Source organism: Henckelia pumila, chromosome 4, assembly GCF_033568475.1.
Source record: "Henckelia pumila isolate YLH828 chromosome 4, ASM3356847v2, whole genome shotgun sequence".
In the NCBI taxonomy this organism is placed as follows: Eukaryota; Viridiplantae; Streptophyta; class Magnoliopsida; order Lamiales; family Gesneriaceae; genus Henckelia; species Henckelia pumila.
This window is the reverse complement of record NC_133123.1, coordinates 184,194,616-184,206,538: the sequence shown is the minus strand read 5'-3', so window position 1 is coordinate 184,206,538 and position 11,923 is coordinate 184,194,616. Positions and strand designations below refer to the sequence as shown.

The 11,923-nt window shown below is 36.8% G+C and overlaps 2 protein-coding genes across 4 annotated transcripts; one reads left to right on the top strand and one right to left on the bottom strand.

Annotated features, from left to right (window-relative positions):
- Positions 1-318: 318 nt before the first annotated feature.
- LOC140864526 (G-box-binding factor 4-like) lies at positions 319-3,764 on the top strand. 3 transcript variants are annotated; one of them, XM_073268765.1, is made up of 4 exons: positions 319-1,097; positions 1,238-1,309; positions 1,997-2,026; positions 3,381-3,764. In XM_073268765.1, exons 1-4 carry the CDS (start codon positions 516-518, stop codon positions 3,459-3,461), a joined length of 765 nt encoding a protein of 254 aa, XP_073124866.1. In that variant the 5' UTR covers positions 319-515; the 3' UTR covers positions 3,462-3,764. The 3 variants fall into 3 exon arrangements, with proteins under 3 accessions (XP_073124866.1, XP_073124865.1, XP_073124867.1); XM_073268764.1 differs by having other exon boundaries at positions 3,300-3,764; XM_073268766.1 differs by lacking the exon at positions 3,381-3,764 and adding an exon at positions 3,128-3,293.
- A 1,565-nt stretch (positions 3,765-5,329) lies between these two features.
- On the bottom strand, positions 5,330-9,952 carry LOC140860358 (tubby-like F-box protein 8). The gene is made up of 5 exons (XM_073263344.1): positions 9,545-9,952; positions 8,009-8,473; positions 7,387-7,474; positions 6,778-6,910; positions 5,330-6,262 (listed from the first exon to the last, which is right to left on the bottom strand). Exons 2-5 carry the CDS (start codon positions 8,354-8,356, stop codon positions 5,557-5,559), a joined length of 1,275 nt encoding a protein of 424 aa, XP_073119445.1. The 5' UTR covers positions 8,357-8,473; positions 9,545-9,952; the 3' UTR covers positions 5,330-5,556.
- Between the last annotated feature and the right edge of the window lie 1,971 nt (positions 9,953-11,923).

The following is an 11,923-nucleotide window of genomic DNA, read 5'->3' as shown; positions in this document are numbered from 1 at the left end:
TTAATAATTTCAAAGGAAACATAAAAATCTGAAAATAATGGATTTAAAATCAATCACTTCAAAATTGATTGATCAGAACACAACCTCGGACCTGAGTGACTCTTTAAAAGAATAAAAAACTTTACTAATACATAAAGTACTTATTTTAAGATCCTAGTGTAATATAAATAATATAGCCTAGTAAAATTACAAAACAACTCCATCTAATAAAAAAAAGAACCTATTTTAGTCAAAAAAAATAAATAAATTTTACAGATTGAAAATGGAATCTTTTTTATGGTAGAACAAGAGCTTAAAATGTGATGATATGATATAAGAAGAGGCAGAAGCAGCCCACTGCTTTTGTCTTTATTTATGTATTTATATTTTTCATCGAGTTAACTGAACCCATCATTCATTCATTCAATTCAAACTCAAACTCAAACACAAACACAAACGTTATTGGATTTGAATTTGTTGATTGATGAATCGAAATCTGATAGAATTTCCGGCTTAATCGGCAGGTTGGTACATAAATGGCGTATTCAAAGGTGATGATGGCTTCGAGTTCACCGCCCAATCCGGATCTGCCACCTCACTCCTCGTCTCCCGCTTTACCTTCTTCTGCAAATCTTCAATCGGGATTCGGCTCCATGAACATGGAGGATATACTCAATAATATCTACTCCGACTCCGATTCTTTCGCGCCGGATAACAACTCTATGAAGAATGGGAGTAGTAAGACGGTCGACGAGGTGTGGAGGGATATTGTCTCCGGCGGTGTGGAGCCGGCCATGACGCTCGAGGTTTTTCTCGCCAAGGCTGGAGTGGTCAATAAGGGGGATGTTGGGGTCTCGGAGGCGCCCAAGGAGATGATGACTTCTGCAACAGGGGTTCCGCCGGTTCAGTTTGCTCCGGCTGTCTGCGTTCAGAATGGCATGGGTGCTGGAGGGTTTGGAATGGAGTTTGGGAATGGGGTGGCGGCTGTGAGCGGTGGTGGCAGAGGGAAGAGGAGGGCGACGGTGGAGGAGGCGCCGCTCGACAAGGCCACCCAGCAGAAACAGAGGAGGATGATCAAGAATAGGGAGTCGGCAGCTAGGTCCAGGGAGAGAAAACAGGTTTCTTTATATCTCTTTATCAAAAGTTTATTTGATTTATTGACAAAAAAAAAATATTTGATTTTTGCTGTCTAATTTCTTCTTGATTTTCGTAAAAGTTTAATTTTTTTTTTTTATCCCACGATTGAATTTGATGCAAGGCTTATACTGTGGAGTTGGAGTCACAGGTGACAAAACTAGAGGACGAAAAGGCAGAGCTTTTGAAAGAAGAGGTATGATTGTTCGTTGGTTGATTTGAATCAGATTTCAGCCATTTTACCATTTGAATTCTATTGCATGAGATTATAATGTGCTATTGTGATAATTGTGGGTGTGAAATTTATTTTAGAAGCAATAAATATGGGTATGTAATGCACTTGATCCAATTAGGAATTGTAGACTAGCAACTATACTAGGTCGATCTATAATATGCTCGCATGTGAGTCCGAGTATATACATTCTTTTAACCTTAGGTAGACAAATTAATGTGTGCTTGTTTTCTAGTCACCCACCCCGAGTACAATTTACTCTTTAAGATATGTGATTAGTTCTATGTTGTGAACCATTTCTATTCTTTTTATGATGTTAACATTTTTAAATCGATTGTGTTGATTTATCATTTGATCATCTGGTTCAAACATCAAACACAGTTGATGGCACTGGTCCTGCATCTCCTCATGGACTTGGGGATCACATATTTGTTTTCTTTCATTATTTCTCATAAGTCATTCATCAATCAACTATCTGGCTATGAAAGACACTGTACTCTTAACGTTGCAGATGGCATTATTTGGTTATGGATACTTGTGTCTACTCTCACCATGTTTCTCTGCTGTATTTTGTAGTTAATATTTGTCTTTTTTAAAAAAAAAAAAAATCATTTTGACGAAGTTTCTAAATAGATGGCATCCATTTTGCAGTTTGAATTGAAGAGGCAGCGATATAAACAGGTACAGCTTTGCTAATGCTACTAAATTTTTTGACAGTTTACTGGTTTCCATTTGTTCGTCCTGAAGATTTATTTTCTCGCCCGTTTGTTTCCTCTAGACTTTTGCTGAAAGTTAGAGATCCCTGTCACATGAAAATGCTCTGCCTTTTGGTCTCTACTGCATCTTCTTTCTTGGCACTTGAATGTATTACTACTAAATAACAGTTGGTTGTTTATCTCAGCAAATAGATTTGACTAAGAAACTATAATTAATGAAATTTCCTGTCATTCGGTAATGTTGATCGAGTCATGGTAATTTTATAAGGTTATCCTTAATACACTTGGATGAACATTATCTTATGATAGGAATCTCATGATCTCGAGATTCACCACCCAAAATTAAATAAATACCTACTTGTTTCTGGAACCTTATTTCTTCTTTTTAGTTACGAGGTACTCATGAAAAGAACTCAACCCTCGGAGATGTTAGCGAACTCCAATGCATCCTTTTCTATTAACCTTCATCTTGTACCTCTGTACTTGACTAGGAGAACATTGTAGTTCTAAACACGATTGACTAGGCACAATAAAAGGGCTATGTGAGACAAAGCGTCTTCTTTGGCGCCAAATGCTAATGTTGATGATCACAATGCACTTCAAGTCTCTGAAAACGTACAGTGGTCTAGCGGGCAACAATAATGTTGCTTCCAACAGACTATTTTGGACTACCAAAAAAAATTTTCGTGTTCTGAATTAGAATATCGATACCATGCGAAAGAATGTACTTTGTTTGGGAAAAGAACCTTGATGGGATCTGCCTTTTTGGGCCAACTGATTCTCATCTTAGATACATTCTGCATGGTTGCGTATGAGCCTATGAGGAATATAACTTTCATACATTTCAACTAACAGCAAGACGGCTGAGTTGCTACTAACTCTAGATTTATGCTACTAGTTTCCATTCCTGAAGAGTATAGAATTTGTAAGAATGTGCTCAAGTGAAACATTGCCTCTCTGTACCAACTTTTATCTTCACAATTAGGCATATATACGTGCTGGCCACATCTCATAGTCCGTATTTGCCCATGATACTGAAATTTTGTGTGTAAAGTTTGTCTAATAGGGTATGCATAACGATTCTTCTAGTGCAATTGTCTCACCTTAAACTATATGATACATAGTCACGAAACCAGATGACTGGTAGGGAAGTTGGTTCCCCGTAAATTTTTCGAGCTTGATTGTAGTTCTCTTTCATGACTTTATGGTTCCATCACTCTTTGTATTGTTTATATCAGTTCTCTGTTGATAGCCATGTTTCCACTCAAGGCTTTACTGCCTACTCACCGTACGTACTCGGTTATTTCAAAATTTACCAGCTCATGGAGAACCTAATCCCAGTTGCGGAGAAACGAAGGCCTCCAAGAGTTTTGCGTAGAGTTCATTCGATGAACTGGTAAACGCTCATATCTGAAGCTTATTAGTCGACGATGAAGATGGATGAAAGTAACGAGTTCGTGGAACTTTGGTAATGTCGCGAGTAGACGTTCGAGCATGAGCTGGTCTCTTGAAATTTGTCTTCTAGTTTAACTAAAACTATAGGTTGATTATATTTATGCTTGTATTGTCGTTGAGATCATAAGTTAAACAAAAATCTATGTAATTATTTTGCATGGGTAGGTTTTGTAGGTACAATGAAGCTGGCCATAGTTGATATTAATTAATCCCATATTTGTGATGAATATGAATATGATTTCCTTTTTATTTCGGATATTCTTTTCCAATAATATGTTTGATTATTTCTCTTCATTGAATTGTTCCTTTGGTCAACATCTAGTTGTTGGACATTATACATGAGTAGGAAAGCTTTTAAGGAGTAAGAGACCCAATTTGGAAACTTAAATACTTGATCTTTGAGAATGATTTTCAAAAATACCTGAAAAGTTCAATTTTAATTGGATACATAATCTTGTTACATCATTATTCTTAATTTATAATCTTGTTTGGCTTTTTTTTTAAAAAAAAAATCATGATTTATCATGTGTTAAAACAGTCGGCACATGGCTACCCCTTAGAACCATATAGTTGCATTCAAATATTTTTAAGTTATAAATAAAAGAAAATTTATCATCATACATATAAATATAATTAACATGTTGGTGGGATATGGTTTATTCGGTTCAGCTTCTGTCCAGGAACTTTCTTTGTACTCTACTGTTGTCAGGAAACCTTTCTTGTTTAGTGGTGCTATCAAGAAACTGCACGAATCTCCTGCTACAAAATCAGATGTGCGAATCCAAGGCGCGTACACTCGTTTTCCTTTAAACTATTTGTTTCCACCACGGTGATGTACTCAAACTAAGCAAATGTTTCTCCACGATACAATGGATCCCTAAGAATGTTGTTTCCAAAGTGCACGCTTGAAAACAACCACGAATATCTTGGATGTCTTTCAACTTGATAATCGAACGTTTGTATATTGTATCTGCAGTATAACAATATCCAAACTACAAATATTTTGATAAAAATATTTTCTGCTGAAAAGGTCGAGGAACCAGTATGCAGAATTTTCTCGCACTCAGATTTTCAGATTGATTGGGTTCGGATGTGTTGCAATGATGATTAATGCAGTATTTATAATGACCGAATCATTTCCTATGATAGAACACGTCTTTCTGATGATACTCATTCGTTTGAATCATCAGAAAACACCAAAACCACGAAGGGATGCCATGAACAGACGTCTCTGTTCGTTACAGGCCTGGAGGAACTTCACATCATGGTGCACCGAGTTGTACCGAGGTCCTGGTTCCTTCAGTCTGGTTCTCATCCCGCTTTGGTTCTTTTAGGTTTCTTTTGGATCATTCAGATACCATCAATCATTTCTAACATGGGATCTTTCATTTTTATGAAAATCTCCAACATATAATAATAAAATCAAAGCATTATCATTTGGGAAAATTTAGGAAAAAAACCATGGTCTAACTTCATTTCTGAAACAACTTCCTTAAATGTATACACTTAAATACATTTAAGGAAGTTGTTTCAGAACACGCGGGTTGATCATATTTTTTTAGAAAAACGTTTGACCACAGTATTTAATATTTTACTCTCTACTCTGTTGCATTTATATCCATTCATTCATGCAATAATGTGTGAGATTAGATTATTATTCTATCTCGACTTGAACCAAAACTCAATAGACCTTTACAAGTTCACATTTTTCTAAAATGTATACAATTATATTAATAACTGAGTTTGATTGTTGAATCTTCTTTCATATTTGGGTTTCGTTGATTTTAAAACGTGATTGGGTTTTTGAAACAACTAGCATTGAACAGAGATACATTGAAAAGGAAGAAAATCAGGATCGGAAAGTCTCATCGTCTGTAGACAGCATCAAACATCATACGGTTCTACAGAATTCCTTTGACAAGACAGGAAATGCTAAGAAGCAAATGACAACAATCTCCTCTAACCAAGAAAATAAAATATTACAGGCACTGTTATTACCCAGTTCATTTGACAGCAGCCCACGAATTCTGTCTCCTCTCTTTATTCACAAGCCAATTTTGTGTCAAAGCTGCTCAAACAGATCGCAAACGCCTGAAAGGCCGACAACGGGTATCGATAATCCATAGTAAACATGTCCTTTCCAACCTTACCGAACTGGAGGATGATTTTGTCGTGATCGGACTGCGCTGGCTGAGACGTGGTCGGCGCACTTGCTGCGGGTTGTGTGGCGGCAATCAACTGAAAGTTCTTCACCGACGCGACGGTCACGCGCCCTCGGAAATTGAGGCACCAGCACTGTAACTGTTCGTGCCATCGGGGGGACTTGTTCTTGAGAACCAAGGGTCTCGATTTGTTGTCGTCTTCGTTAGACAGCCCTGCAATCTCGGAAAAACGGGAGCTGCTGAATTCGGTGGAGTGGTCCAGAGATTTCGAGAAGGAGATGCTCCTAAAGGAGTCCTCGAGGGGTCTTGGAAGGAGTTCTGGTTGTCCAGGGACGACTCCACCTGGCTCCAGGGATGACATGGGTATTGAGTGCATAACGCAGTTCATCCTACGCGGGCCACGTGTCCCAAGCACGTTTAGCTCGTACGTGATTTGAGCGATGTTATAATTTCCTGTCGGGACTTTCGGAGATACTTTCTTGGAGTAGAATCTGCGGCTGGTTCTCCCTGGTGGGGGTATGTGTGAACACGCATGTGGAGGCTGTGTATCATAGATTATAAACTTTGTGCCCAGAAAATTTGATCTGTGACAGAAGAGTAAACTTAAGCCATATTTAACAACAAACTTATTTTTCAAAAACAGCACAAAAGCAACACACAACATGGGTATAAGAGCAACGTGAGAATCCAGCAACGACCCAAAAACAAAAACACAAAAGTACACTAGGAGTCAAGACCAATAGGCATAAATAAGGATTTTGACAAATTCATATACTCAGTTCAGAGAAAAAATTCAGTAGCATGAGCCAAAGTTCTAATCTCTCATTGTCATCAATCAAGAATTTACTTGTACACAAAAAATGGAGAATCTACGCATGAAATTAAATATCACGACATGTTATGACACCATAGAACCTTTATATGAAAAAACAAAAATCATGTTTAAGGCTTTACTCCAAAGCCCGACATGTCTGCCCAAAACTTGAGAGAAAAAATCGATGTGGTACTCACGAGACAAGGATTAGTATAGCAACTATATAAAAACACACGCGCGCACTCCTGTATATAAAAGATTCAGAGTTACGCATGGCAGATGTACCTAAGTTTTCCGATATATGTGCTACTTGATCTAGAAATGTTGTCCGCATCCATTGAGATGACATACTCTGTACATGTTGTTCTGCGAGTTCTTTTTGCAGAGAGAAGGAACTTTCCATTTTCAACAAGCAAAGCTGAAAAAAATGATGCAGGAAATTTCTTGAGCTCATAACAGCATTGCTTAGAATGTGGTTATTACAGCATCTTTTTCCTTGGTCCTTGAAAATTACTGAAGGACCATGGATACTGAAACAATACACACAAAGAGAGACATAGATATGTATGTGCGTATGTGTATGTGTGTATATATATATATGTCAAAGGTTCATAATTTTAGGAAGAAACTACCATTTAATAGCTTTTAAAACGAAAAGGAGAACATATACTTTATGATGCATTTAAAAAGTTAGAAATGGAAGACAAAAAGTCCAGATTATTAACCCTCGTAGAGTAGATTTTGGATGGCCTTTTTAATCTGTACCCAAGAAGCAAACAGTACCCACGGATTCACCAAGTTACTTAAGCAGAGAGAGTAGATTTATTACATATGAAACATTAAGCACCGATACTAGTGCAAAGAAAGCTAAAAAAACGTCAAGAGGACACTTACCAGGACTGAGACACAGAAAAAGATGATATGTTAAATTAGATTTGTCCCTCTTTATGAAGCATTGGATAGTTCCATCACGATGCCCAGGCTGTAAATAGGAAAAATATAGATTCAGCATCTCTTAGAGTGAAGGTAAGTATGAGCTATTTATAATGTCAGAACTGCATATGCACAAACAAATAGCTAAGAAAAAACACAGTTATAAAAGTACAAGGGTGTATGGGGAATAGAGCAGGCCCATCTCAAGCTAACTGAGCTGAACTTATGCTCTTTCTGACGATCTTGAGCTCTCTACTTAAGTTGTTCATAAGCTTGTGAGCCGGCTCGAGAGTTTCTAAATATTTTAAATCTTAATAACACAAAAAAAAAATCAATGGTTACATGTGTGCATGTGTGTGTTATATAAAAGCTTATAATTAGTTTTAAACCCGAGCTCACATTCTTGAGCGAATCCAGTGATATGAGCTCACAAAAACAAAATTCACAATCCCAACTTGAGCTTGAGCTTTTTGAGTTCGTTGTTTAGTTGGCTTTAACTCATTTACACCCACTATCTAAAGGACGGACATGTTACATCAATCTCACACAAGTTAAATGGGCACAATAGAGTGGCTAATGTCACCTGCTTCAACGAAACTGGAAAAGTAAGCTTCCCACAAAATTCAGGATTTCGAACAATTTCTTTGCATGTGATCCTCCAAGATCGGCAAACAGAAGCACACGCGACCACATGCTTCCTAGCAGGCCATGTACTCTCACTCTCTTCCAACCTTTTAATCACATCAAATAGTAGCTCGGGAGGCAGATTAGCCCAGCGGCTATTTTGGATTACCAAATGCTGATCATCCAAGTCATGAAATGACCCATGCGACTTACCACGATGATGACCAGACAATCTCACATCAAAACTCCTCCGAGATAAGCTCCCAAAACTATCTCTTATGTCCCGAGCTATACTTCGGAATGACATTGATTCCCTAACCCGGTGAGCAGGACCAGAATGCAAACAGTATCACTCAGTTACTTGATCCTTTATAACATAAATCTTATTCTGAAAAATTATAGGCCCCTTCACTCATAGTTTCGGCTGTAAATTAGCAGTAAGAAACATTTATCAGAGACAAAAAAACACATAGCAAAGAACAACAGGGTAAAAATAAATGAAAAGGTCAAACATTGAGAAAAACTAAGCATATAAACTAAACAAACAAATAAATGAAATAAGAAAAAGAAGATGAAGTAGAAAAGGACTGCTTCACATGGACCATAATAAAGCAAATCGAAATATTACACAGCTTTTCCAAGTTTTAATACAGCTAGTTTTCATACTTCCATTTGAAGAGGACAAACAAAGAATCAACCAGCTAAACAGCACATACTTCTGCTGGTTAACCATAATTTCCAATCAAATACATCCAACACAAAAGCCAAAAAATTATCCAGAAAGGTCAAAACTTGTAGAATTTGAATAAGAAGTTTTATCAAGCATTGCCCAATACAGAACCTAAACCACCCAAATTAGCGGTATGGTGCATTAAAATCTAAAAAGGAACAATGAACACATGCCAGTTGAAAGAAACACACGCACACTATTTGGATCTTTCAGAATGATTAGCTGGAACTAAACATTCAAGAATTAAAGTCAAATTACAGTGTAAGATTCATACAAATTTTGCGGAGATCTTGCCCAGATGGAAAATTGAAAAAGACATAAAAGGTTTCACGAGCAAGATGTAGCAAACCTGCTAAAAGGGTAGGAAACAGCAAAGCTTCTATATCTTACAGAGAGATCTGTAAGAACAACAAAAGACACAAACTTCTAAACTAAAAATTCACAAGTTAACCTCGGACAGAAAACAATACCACAAAAATCAAGTCTTGAAAAAACAACCCACATATAATTTTATTTAAAATATATATATATATTAAAAAAAAAAAAAAAGACCCGGGGAAAGAAAAGAAAAGAAAAAAAATACCCAAGAAGCAAAATCCGAACCCAACACCAAGATTTCAGCTTTATCTAGGCCAAACAAATTTATTAAGAAAAAAAATTTAAAATTAACCAAAGCTGAATGGACCATTTAGGCTTCAGACACAAAAGCAGCTACCTTCACCAAGAAAATCAAAGTAGAAGCATATGAAAATCGAAGATCTGTACCTCAAAGAACCAAGAAGCCTCAAAAGCCAAAGTCCACGGGAGATAAATACACGCACAAGTATCTATATATAATTCAACCAAAATTTCAAACACAGAAAGAAGAACTAGATCAAGAAAACGAAAGGTGGGTCAGACTCAATAAACACACATATTTATTACACAACACTCTCTTCTTCACACAGAAAAAGAGAGAGAGCAAGGAAGAAAGGGGGATCTGTGAGATGGGATTCAATCCAAGTTCAAAGCAGCAGGAAGAATGAAGAAATGAATAGGAAATGGGGTTTGAGAATTAAAATAAAAAAAATTATTCATATTATAATACATTATATGTGTGTACAAGTTGAAGAGAAACAGTAAAAGAAAAAGTCTTTGAATAGTTTAATATTTGTTTAGTTTTTGGTTTGGTTTATGGTCAGAATGTTGTGGTGCGATATTGTTTATATATTTCGCCACTGCGTCACCAAACGCAGCCTATGAAGCAAGGGTTTCTTGACTTTTCGTTTAATTTATGCTTTGTAGCATGCCTTGTGTCAGTATTTATTTATTACTTTTTTTAAAAAAATATTTGCACAATTCTTATGTGCTTCATTTTTTTTTATCCATTTAGTTTTTGTTTTATGTTGATAATAATGTTATTTTATGTTTTATCATGAAAATCTAGCGATTAATGACAGTGTTTTTTTGAGAAAATAACTCGGTTTAGCGCCGAAAGGCGAAAAGATTTTTACACATTCTATTTTATTTTAGCTTCCAAATATACACAATTTGCAAAATAAAAATTATCTTATAAATGTCGTAAGTAGTATACCGGATCATGCATTATGACATTTGTAAAATATTTTTTTTATATTGTAAATATTTATACCGAATAAATATAACATAACAATGAGAGGGACCCGACCCGTATCACATACTAATTAACTTATTAAACATGTAATTAAAGATAAACCTAAATAATAATCAAATCAACGATAAGATAACGTTTACAACCCAAACGGACAGTATACAATCGGTGACAAAAACCAGAAGTAAAATAGTGTTATACAACCATATCGAAAACCAATGTTAACACCCACGAAAACCAGAATAACACCTCGCTGCAACCACTGAACCTACTCTCAGCCCTACCTCGATCCACTGGCCTCGCCCAATCTGAGTCGTGTCCTGTCGAATGGGATGTCCAAGAAAACAAAATAACATGGACGAGAACTACGCTCAGAATATAAGCACGAGTGTACAAGGCTACTATGATGCATGCAAATGACGGGATACTGGCTAGTCTTACTCTGTCTAGACCCCAATGAGTATATAGTACTATTTGGAATCAACTCCGTGTTGGAAAAAACTGGCGTTCAGATCAATCACGATTGATACCCGGTGCAGCGGAAGTTTAAAAATTTTATTATGGAACAATTCCATAGTGTGGGTATCAACCATACGATTAAATTATTTGTGTGTGTAAAAATTAAATAACTGTTATGTAATTTTTACCTTCAATCTCGAAGCGAGATTATTGGACTCCAACAGATTTCTCTGCTCTTGTTGTCTCTCCCAGGAACTGATGAACTCCTTCAATCAGGTCCACGAATGGAGGTTTAATCCCTCTGATAGATTGCACTAGAAAATCTATCAGAAGTTTTCTACGAAGAGAATAAACGAATTTGATTCGCTATTCCAGACTGCAATTCAAAATCACAGACCGGAATTTCTCAGGCAGAGAAAGGGAAGGGGCGGCCGAACTGAGAGGGGAGGCTAGGGTTTTTCGAAAAATCCTGTCTCAATTATGACCAGTTGTATGTAATTTCTGTACTGCAATAACTTATTTATAATGCAGGCCACTAACACCTTAGGGCCCATTAGTCATAAGTTGAGGCCCGACAAGCAAAGCCCGCATGTTCAGAAATTAATATAAAATTCATCGTGACTCCGATTGATAAACCGATTTTACCAATGTGCACAGAAACCATTTCTGCACATTTTAAAGTCAAGATAAATTTTCCTGAATCCGAATTCAGTGGTTTCCAAAAATGTACATCCCTATGTCATTTTAGGAAATCCTACTCCCTTACTCTTATTTAAGAAGTCCAACTTCTTTATTCATTAAATTTAACTCTTTAAATTTAACTATCTCAATGGGGATTAAAACTCCATTACACTGTGTGACCCTCAATGGTTCAGGGATACAGCTAGCCGTGGGCTCAAAACTCGTTGTGACTCGGAACAACGATTTCCGACTTGCCCAACGAATCATGGTAAAGCGCCTAGCAACATCGCCCCATGATTCCCTAGGTATCACTGATAGTGCCTACAAGAACCAGTAGATTTTGGTTAGCGTACAGTACGGTCCCTTCATCCATATATCCCGATCGAATCAACAAC

Excerpts from the sequence above, each read along its gene's own strand:
- LOC140860358 (XM_073263344.1), bottom strand. The coding sequence starts at position 8,356 with ATGTCATTCCGAAGTATAGCTCGGGACATAAGAGATAGTTTTGGGAGC. Across the intron at positions 7,475-8,008 it reads TTCCAGTTTCGTTGAAGCAG|CCTGGGCATCGTGATGGAAC; the intron begins GTGACATTAGCC and ends TCCTATTTACAG. Across the intron at positions 6,911-7,386 it reads TTTTCTGTGTCTCAGTCCTG|CTTTGCTTGTTGAAAATGGA; the intron begins GTAAGTGTCCTC and ends CATTTTTTTCAG.
- LOC140864526 (XM_073268764.1), top strand. The coding sequence starts at position 516 with ATGGCGTATTCAAAGGTGATGATGGCTTCGAGTTCACCGCCCAATCCG. Across the intron at positions 1,098-1,237 it reads GGTCCAGGGAGAGAAAACAG|GCTTATACTGTGGAGTTGGA; the intron begins GTTTCTTTATAT and ends ATTTGATGCAAG. Across the intron at positions 1,310-1,996 it reads CAGAGCTTTTGAAAGAAGAG|TTTGAATTGAAGAGGCAGCG; the intron begins GTATGATTGTTC and ends TCCATTTTGCAG.